Here is a 10,294-nt window from a genome sequence, read left to right on the forward strand (position 1 = left end):
ATGACTTATGCATTATTATTTAACAGAGCCCAGCAATTGCTGACTTTATATCAAGCATACCAGACATTGGTGCATGCTTCTGCTAAGCTGATGAGGGGTGTCTGGTCAATGAAATTCGGGTGATGAACCCCAGGAACCGGGAGAGGAAAAGGGAAACAGAAAACACCAGGAATACCAGATAGTGTAGTATTTTCAAGCTATGAAATAATGTGTGAAACAAATACAACTTCCAAACCTTGCTTGCTATTAGGCAACCACAGTATTAGGCAGGTGGAGAATTCCATCTCAGCATGGACTAGGTATCCTCTGGAGGATAGGTTGGATTGCACTCCAGAAAAAGGACTACTGGATAATTATTACATTGGTCACCCTGTGTGTGTGTGTGTGTGTGTGTGTGTGTGTGTGTGTGTGTGTGTGTGTGTGTGTGTGGGGGGGGGGGGGTTATTGTAAATAAAATGGGAGGAGGCACCCCAATGTAGTATGCGATGGGAAATGTGGGTAATGGAACAGTCTTACCTCAGGCAAAAGGTTTATGGATAATAATTTTATTGGGCACAGGAAAGGACGACGCATTTTGCAGGACATGCCCGCTTCCTCAGGTGTACAGTACAGTGTCTGTTAATAAACACATAGAAGGGGCTCACAGTCACATGCTCAAATAAAAATTAATTTAATATATACCATAAACAACACAGGAATAAAAAGGATTTAAAATAATCAAATGAGTTAATGTGAGTTGGCCTGAGAATTGTGAACCAAAGCATCATGTGGTTCACAATAAATTCTACATTTTCTCTATTTCATGACTTATGATTTGTTATTTGTTTACAGAGTCCAGCAATTGCTGACTTTATATCGAGAATACGAGACATTGGTGTATGCGTCTTTCTGCTAAGCAATAGTTTTGCTGAAAAAAGGTCATTGTGTTTTGTGCACATTATGCAATGTGCAGTATACAATCCTCATACTAGCAAGAAATAACTAAAACCGTGTTTTAAAAATGTTATGATTGAAAAGGGTCCTTGTGCTCCATGATATTATTGCAGCCTTGGCTTGTTTACCATTTCACTGTTCCCTTTCATTGAGAGTAATCAGCAAATAAAATTGCTCTGCAGCTGATCATTTTTTACCATATGGATAAAAATACTCAAACACTGCAGATTTAAAAAGTCAAAGAAAAAAAGGCTTGGGTTATATCGAAGCTAAACAAAGGGGGGACAGGAATGTTGAAGGAAACCAATAGCCAATATAGTGTAGTAAGTTCATGACACAGGGATTAAAACAACGTGATTACCGGTAATTATACCCACATATTTGTGTTACAGCAGTGGCACAACAGTAGGATCTTCCACAGCGCTGTAGAGAGTATATTGTCTTGTCACTTACGGTAACTGCCCCTCGGAGGGGCTTAGAATCTAATCCCTACTATAGTCATATGTCTATGTATGTGTGGTGTAGTGTATGTATCGTAGTCTAGGGTCATTTTTAGGTATAAGCCAGTTAACTTATCTGTATGTTTTTTGGATGTGGCAGGAAACCAGAGTGCCCAGAGGAAACCCACGTAGACACGGGGAGGACATACAAACTCCATGAGAGGTTTGTTCATTTGAATCAATAAAATTACACTTCCTAACATCACTGTTGAGTTTATTTTCCTGTGAGAGCAGCTAAGTTTACTTTTACCTCCTATATTTTTAAACAGTTTTTAATCATTTTAATTCACTTTGTCGCCTCTGAACCCAGTACAAGGATTGGATTATGGCAGCCACCTGTTGTCAAGAAATGTGAATATCTGTTGTGAGTGAATTGTTATGGTCTGCAGTTATTTGCCCTTTGCCTTTGAAGATTGAGCCTCAATAGTTTCTGTTCATATACGGTATGAGGCAAAAGTACAGCTCTACGTTCAAATTAAGGAAATTGTAAGCAAGAGGGTGCGGATGGCCTCACCACTGTGATACTCTTCTTCCTCTAATATTTTTGAATCATAGATGCAGAATGAGATTGCATACTAGTTATTCCGACCTCGCTAGTTGCATGCTTGTTGCAGGTATGGCAGGCATGTGACCTTTTTTAAAAACTGACAAAGATGTTCCTCTCATATTTATCTCACTGCAGATTTGCTTTATGGAATGCCCAGTGATTTGATTTGTGCCTATTAGCTTGTCTCCACTCTTGCAGCCACGGCAATGTTCTGTAGTAGTGGAGTGCAGCACTACTGCCACAAAGTGTCATCAGGCCCTTCATTCATATGTGTGTCTCTGCAGCAACCTATTGGGCCAAATTACTTACAGTCAGTGCAGTTTCTAGGCTAAAATGCACCCAGGGCGAGGGTGCAAAAATTGCGCCCCCCCCCCAGAGCAAGGTATAGGTGCACGCAGTATAGGTTAGCCAGGTCTAGTTGCACTCAGTATAGGTCCCCCCAGTATAGGTAGCCAAGAACCAAGAATAGGTACCCCAGTATAGGTCCCCCCAGTATAGGTAGCCAGGCATAGATGAGCCAGTATAGTTTCCCCCGGTATAGGTTAGCCAGGTAGGTGCCTCCAGGATAGGTAGTCAGTATAGTTGCCCCCAGTATAGGTTAGATAGGCAGGCACTCCCGATATAAGTTAGATAGGTAGGTGCCCCCAGTACAGGTTAGCTAGGTGGGTGCCTCTAATATAGGTAGCCAGTATAGTTGCCACCTGTATAGGCTAGCTAGGTAGGTAGGTGCCCCAATACAGGTTAGATAAGTAAGTGCCCCCAGTATAGGTTAGATAGGTAGCTGCCCCCCAGCATAGGTTAGATAGGTAGCTGCCTCCCAGTATAGGTTACATAGCTAGGTGCCCCCCAGTATAGGTTAGATTGTGTAGCTGCTCCCCCAGTATAGGTTAGATTAGGTAGCTGCCCCCCCAGTATAGGTTAGATTAGGTAGCTGCCCCCCAGTATAGGTTAGATTAGGTAGGTGCCCCCAGTATAGGTTAGATTAGGTAGGTGCCCCCTGTATAGGTTAGATTAGGTAGGTGCCCCCCAGTATAGGTTAGGTAGGTAGGTGCCCCCCAGTATAGGTTAGATTGGGTAGCTGACCCCCAGTATAGCTTAGATTAGGTAGCTGCCCCCCCAGTATAGGTTAGATTAGGTAGGTGCCCACAGTATAGGTTACATTAGGTAGGTGCCCCCTATTATAGGTTAGATAGGTAGCTTCCCCCCAGTATAGGTTAGGTAGGTGCCCCCAGCATAGGTTAGATTAGGTAGGTGCCCCCCAGTATAGGTTAGATAGGTAGCTGCCCCCCAGTAAAGGTTAGGTAGGTGCCCCCCAGTAAAGGTTAGGTAGGTGTCCCCCAGTATAGGTTAGATAGGTAGCTGCCCCTCCCCAGTATAGTTTAGATTAGGTAGGTGCCCCCTCCATAATGGACGGGGGAGCCGCAGCCTCGGGGAGGGCAGCCCGACCTCTCCCTCCCGCCCTCCCTCTCCCCAGGCCGCCCTCCGTGCTCCCCCCTCCGAGTCTGACTGAACAAGAGTAATGCGCAGCAGGGAAGCGCTATACACAGTAACTCACCTGCCTGGATCCAATCGCCGTGCTCTCGCCGCTGCTCTCCTCTCTGCGCCGATACACACGCTGCTTCCTGTTTAACAGGAAGCAGCGTGTGTATACCCGGCTGTGCAGAGAGGAGAGCAGCGGCGAGAGCATGGCGATTGGATCCAGGCAGGTGAGTTGCTGTGTATAGCGCTTCCCTGCTGCGCATTACTCTTCTTCAGTCAGACTCGGAGGGGGGAGCACGGAGGACGGCCTGGGGAGAGGGAGGGAGGGAGAGGTCGGGCTGCCCTCCCCGAGCCTACGGCTCCCCCCTCCATTTTAGCGCCCCCCCCTCTCAATAGCGCTCAGGGCAGCGGCACGTGCCGCACAGCCCTAGAAACGGCCATGCTTACAGTGTACCCGAGGCAACATATAAGATAAACAGGTGTATGTACAGTGCAAAACATATGCATAACCAGGCTGCTTTACTTGTTTTAAATTTGGTGCCTAATAGAGTTGACACTTAATAGGCTGCCACTGAGCATAGACAACAAACATTCATTTTACTTTGTAAATGTTTATAAAATAAAACCATGGGATATCTAAAAAAAAAATCATTTTTAGGAGTAGGAGGATAAATGTTCACTTTAAAGGACACCTGATGTGAGAGGGATATGGAGGCTACCATATTTATTTTCTTTTTAAACAATGCTAGTTGCCTGGGATCTTGATGATCTCTCATGCATCAGTAGTGTCTGAAACAAGCATGTGTCAAATCCAGTCAAACGTCACTCAAACTTCTGATCTGTATGCTTGTTCAGGGTCTATGGCTAAAAGCGTTAAAGGTGGAGAATCAACAGGATAGTGTCCTTTAAAGGACACCCGAGGTGAAAATAAACGAATGAAATAAACAATTGTATCTATCTTCCTTCTCCTAAACATGACTTTTTAAGATACTCCACAGTTTTATTTTATATTTAAATCTACTTTAAAAGTGTTTACTGTTTTATTGTTTTTGCTCAATGACACATTCTTTGAAGTATGCCAGAGCTAAAATCTATGAACTATTCACTCTTTTTATCTCTTTCCTGCTCTCAGAAAGTGTTTTATAGTTGTAATTTCTTATCAGTGAGGGTCACACTGTAGTCTGACTCAGTCCTGACCCAGACAGGAACTGCCACTTACATACCTGATGTTTAACTCTTTCAGGCAGAGAAAGAAAAAAATGAACACATCACAGTTATTTATGTGCTAGGCACTATACATACACATGTCTATCTCATCATGTCACATGTCAGCTCAGGTATCCTTTAAACACTTCCTTTTGTGAGCTTATGATAATTACTGTGCACAGAGGCGCATTAACTAACCGGAAGACGTTCGATAATGTAAACCATGGAATATGCTACTACCATGCTTTATTTTTCTTTTGTAATATAAAGATACTCGTGAATGACTGAATCCATCTAGCTGTGAATGACACAGGTAAAGTCGATGCATTTGGTTCAGTGCATGATGCAAGCGCTCAGATTTTATTTTTACCCTCCTATTCTCCCAGGTAATTAATTGCTTCTTACTGCGTTTGTCTGCTGCACTATTAGGTACTGATGGTCTATTAGATTAAAGTCGATAACTGGTAATTTGTTGTGCTTGTTTGTTCATTTGAAGTTGCCAGAAGAGTTTGTTTGTTTTGACAATGCTGAATGATACCTCTGTATCCTGCCACACAGATGTCATAATACATCCAAGCCCCTTCAATTAGCTTGGTTTGCGCTCTGTGTTGAAAATGGTTGTTTTATAATTGGTGCCACTTGCTGCACATTTGAATGAAAGCACTCACATGGTGAGCATGTTTTCAAATCTCAGCTGTTCCCTGGCTGATTTTTATGTTGGATAATGGCATGATTAGAGCAACAGTCTCTCTGAAAATAAATCTTACGTGGAAGGATGAAATAAATAGCTGGCTAAGGTCAGAAATGCTTCAATTCTGCCCGCATGGTGTTTTTGATTGTCCATAGAAATAAATCCAGAAGGGAATTGACATCTGTACTATAAACCTTCACTGCTCTGGTCAAGACTTGTTTGGTTTATTGAGCTCTTTGGGGAATCTAGATCGCGGTACTCTTGCTATTATATGTAATGATTTCTTCCGGAGAAACCTAATGAAGGTGTTTATGTTGCCGAGGATTGTGAAAGGAGCCTTCAACATCTGATCTAACCCTCTTTTTAACATTTTTCATGAGAGCAATATTGCAATATACATCTTGGTTTTACAGTTCCCAATAGCCGAAATATAGAACATGTGAAATGGTTTATTGTGATTGCGTTTTTTGAGCCATCGGTTGACAACTATTAAAATCATGAATTATTTTTCCTTTGATGCCTCTTCGGCAGTGATTAATGTCAGGCGCATTAAACTAAAGATTTTCTTCTTCCCCCTCGGCCATATGTAGTCCTACATAATTCAAACATATAGAATTTAATATCTGCAAGATATAAACAATGTTTATAACCTAAGATAAAGCGTGCAGACAACACACACCTTTGGGTCTTGGACTGATTAACCGCATCAACCAAAATGGCTTGTGTCCCATGATACACGACTATCAGTTTGATGCTAGGTTTATCTAAACCAGACATAAAAGCTTTGGAGAAAAACATGCATTTTACTTGGCAAATTATGTATGTGTTCTGAAAATCACAGCTTTTATAAAGCTAAATGTAATTTGCGTCTAATGTATACAGCTGAGTAATGGAAGTATTTGACACATACTAATAGTACTATAGCTATAAAAATCAAGAATAAAGCTGTCATAACGCCCAACAGGTATAATTACATGATGTTTGCAATGTAACCTGGCCCTGAGTCCCAGTTCCTGAACAAGATGTATGGATGTCACACAGGAATGACACACAAAACTAGGTATTAAGCAGGGTGGGATGGATTGTATCAAATTCCTTGCACTTGGACAGCGAGGGAGGAGTGTTTTGCTAGTGTTGTACAACTTGGTATGGCAGAGCAAATTTACAATACTGATCCCAGTGTTTAATCATCAAACACTGTTATGATGGTACTTTTGCCACTGTATGTGTAACACCTCTGAAATGCTTTAACTGTAAAGAAATCCTCCAGACACCATTTAAGTTCTTTTTAAGAAATATTTGTATTAAATCATATGGATAAAAAAGTTTAGTGACAAAACACATTCATAAACTTCTTCTTAGCAGATGAGTATAGGTAGGCCTCTGTATACATCCGCCTGCTAAGATCAGGGCTAGTTCAGGAACCATATTTGTGATACAGTTTATTTGCATTAACTTGCCAGAATTTTCCTCACACAGCGCTCCGCTATCTGACAGTTCTTCACCACTGTCTTTTTAAAGTGGACCTGAATTCTTGCACAGGACAGAAGTAAACTTAGAGAAATGTCTGGCGGTTACCTAGCAACATCCAGGATAGGACAGAATATGTGAAATTGATGATTGTGAATGATCACTTAACATATAAGAAGCACCGCTCTCTCCACTGTATTTTGTCTGCCAGCTGTTATCACACAATCTCTCCAGACACTGCACTGCAGTCTTCACTGCTTTTCTGTAATCCTGTCACTTGTTTCTCTGTCTCACTCTTGTATGCTTTTCTGTCCTGCTGTCTCTGTGTCACTGTAATGTCTCTGCTGGTTTCTGTTATCTCTCTCTGTTACAGGTACATTTTAATACCCTTGTCTTTCATTCTTATTGCTTACTGTTTCTCTTCTGGCTTATCTCTCCAGTATTGTTGCTCTTTACCTGCCTGTAGTTGTGAATGATCTCTCTCCTCTCATGTAATGTCTGCAGCTCTCTCTCTTCCTTATTTTAGTTTTCAGTAGTGCTCACTTGTCTGTGGCTCGGCCTTGCTCAGACTGTCTCACCAATAGCTGGTCTCTTCTTGTGTCTCTCCTATATCTCCTCACAAATCAAGCTTATTTCTTGCTGCCTCATCAGCTCAGTCTCCACGGCTACTTGGCTCCTCCTTCTCACTAGCCTTCAACTGTAAAACTCAACTCTCACTTCCTCTCTGCACATGCCCAGCTTCTCTCTCCTCTTTCCTGCTCATGGGCTCCCCCCTGGCGGCACCTGCAGGCTCCCTTTACAGCAGCACTTTCCACAAAAAGTAAATGCATCTGTAACCCTTGGTGTGTGTGTCTGTTGCAATGACACACACAGGGTTACATTCACCCCCTTTTTTTCAAATTGTAGTCCCTACAATTTTTCTTTTAACCAAGTCACAGTGTCTACATATAATCCAAACTGTTCAGGAAGCAGGGAATGTTGAGTATTTTTCCATTTTGACGCGTGGTCTAGTTCTGTTTGTGTAGAGCACCTTTGCTCTCCCTTCTCTGACTTCTCAAACTCTTTGTCTTGAGCTACCTTGACGTTTGAAAGCTGAATGGTTTCCAATGAACACTGTGTCCGTTTAGAATGCTTGAGCCGTTGAGGTTGTGGCATCGGTTGCCGATACGATTCCACTTCCTTTCTTCGAGAAGTATCTGTTCTATGTTGTAATACTTCATCTCCTACCAAGAAGTCATTAATCATTACTTTCTGACTAGGTCCTGGTATTTCTGTATTTATCCGACTACTTTCTTCAGCCTTCTCATGGCCTAAATCTTCTGGTGCTCTACCCTGAGCATGAATAATACGTTCATCTGGATTCTTACTTTTGTTTCCTTCTTTAGTTCCAGCTTCCAGAAAGCTTCCAGTGTCACTTGTTGTTCTTCCTGGTTGAGGAACAGATGAATCTGGATCACACCTCTGTCTAAATTCTTCATATAAAGTAGGTTGTACAGGGTATTTTGCTCCTCCTTGTTTCTGGCTGTACAAGAAGCTCTTCAAGTGATAATCACCATAGTTTCCCTGAGGCTTATACAGTCTCCAACATCTGGCATCCTTGCTACCTTGAACTGGAGTTCCACCAGGGCCAGTTAAATTAGCGGCTTCTGTACCTTTCCTTCCTTCCACAACGTCAAATTCAACCAATTCTCCATCTCTTACACTGTGAAGATAATGCCTGGGGTTGTTCTTTATGGCAGACCAGTGCACAAACACATCTTCTTTGGTGTCATTCCGATTTAAAAATCCGTATCCATTTCGCACATGAAACCATTTGACAGTGCCTAGAACTTTGGTTGCGATGACCTTATTTTTTCTCTTTAGCTTATCTTCCTTCCATTTCTCTGAGGCCTTCTTGTTTTGTCCTGCCATGCGGACCACCACTGCAGAATTCCTTGATTTTCTCTGAAAGCCTCTTCCACAGTCTCTTGCAGTGTGATCACTATGGTGACAGATCCAACATCCTGATTCCTCTGTGTTTCTATATCTCCACCTTGGATTTTCTGTTTTGAGTTCAGTTTTCTCCATGTTTTGTTTCATTTTGGCTAACTCTTCACTTAGTTCTTTGAGTGTTGTTTTTATTTTTCTCAATTCCCCCTCAGTATTATTGGTTATGAATTCAACTGCTGAATTTTTATGAGTAATCATAGTGGTGTTTTGTTGCAGTGTTCCCAGCTGATTGGTTTCTTCCTCCTGACTGAGCTTGATAGCTAAGCTTTGAAGTTTCCGGAAATTCAAACTTGGAGAATATTCTTCTTTCTGTTTTAAGGATCTTTTAATAAAGTTGCTCCTTAATCCCCATATAAACTGATCTCTCAGCCACACAGCAGAATCTGTGGTAGTTTGTCCTCTTTCCTTTTCCTCTTTTATCTGTAGTCCACTCATTATTTCTTGTAAGGCATTGGCGAACTGAGGAATATTTTCGTTATCCTTCTGAATTCTATCTACAAATCTCTTTCTCCACAAATGCAGGTCTGTAGGATCTCCATATATGTCTTCCAATACCTCGATAATTTGTTTTAGCGATACTGGTGTGGGCAATTTAGCATTAATTACTGTTCGTTGAGCATCTCCCTCCAAGGTTATCATTGCTATTTCCATATGCAGCTCTATGGGCACTTTATAAGCCTGCACAGCACTCTCTATTCTTTCACTCCACTCTCTCAGGGCCATATTATAACCATTGAACCTTGGTAGGTATGCAGCTAACATCCCAATAGCAGTCATGGTAAACACTGATGTGTAGCTTGCTGACCATTCTCCTGCAGCCTGAGTAGCTGAAGCATCATTTCTGGTGGGTAGTGTAGGCTGAGACTCCATCTTCCAGTTTTAAGGCACTTAGGTAATATCCTGCCGACTGTACGCCAAATGTAACACCTCTGAAATGCTTTAACTGTAAAGAAATCCTCCAGACACCATTTAAGTTCTTTTTAAGAAATATTTGTATTAAATCATATGGATAAAAAAGTTTAGTGACAAAACACATTCATAAACTTCTTCTTAGCAGATGAGTATAGGTAGGCCTCTGTATACATCCGCCTGCTAAGATCAGGGCTAGTTCAGGAACCATATTTGTGATACAGTTTATTTGCATTAACTTGCCAGAATTTTCCTCACACAGCGCTCCGCTATCTGACAGTTCTTCACCACTGTCTTTTTAAAGTGGACCTGAATTCTTGCACAGGACAGAAGTAAACTTAGAGAAATGTCTGGCGGTTACCTAGCAACATCCAGGATAGGACAGAATATGTGAAATTGATGATTGTGAATGATCACTTAACATATAAGAAGCACCGCTCTCTCCACTGTATTTTGTCTGCCAGCTGTTATCACACAATCTCTCCAGACACTGCACTGCAGTCTTCACTGCTTTTCTGTAATCCTGTCACTTGTTTCTCTGTCTCACTCTTGTATGCTTTTCTGTCCTGC

At 41.9% G+C, this 10,294-nt stretch overlaps 1 protein-coding gene across 1 annotated transcript in view; it reads right to left on the reverse strand.

Annotated features, from left to right (window-relative positions):
• The window catches only part of LOC137519396 (uncharacterized), a 30,241-nt gene extending 22,652 nt beyond the window's left edge, over positions 1–7,589 (reverse strand). Inside the window, exons 1-2 of the mRNA XM_068238350.1 lie at positions 7,544–7,589; positions 6,036–6,138 (exon numbers count right to left, since the gene is read on the reverse strand). Coding sequence (XP_068094451.1) covers positions 6,036–6,138; positions 7,544–7,589 — 149 coding nt within the window. The remainder of the gene's footprint in view (positions 1–6,035; positions 6,139–7,543) is intronic.
• Positions 7,590–10,294: the final 2,705 nt, after the last annotated feature.

Source organism: Hyperolius riggenbachi, chromosome 5 (assembly GCF_040937935.1).
Source record: "Hyperolius riggenbachi isolate aHypRig1 chromosome 5, aHypRig1.pri, whole genome shotgun sequence".
Taxonomy (NCBI): domain Eukaryota; kingdom Metazoa; phylum Chordata; class Amphibia; order Anura; family Hyperoliidae; genus Hyperolius; species Hyperolius riggenbachi.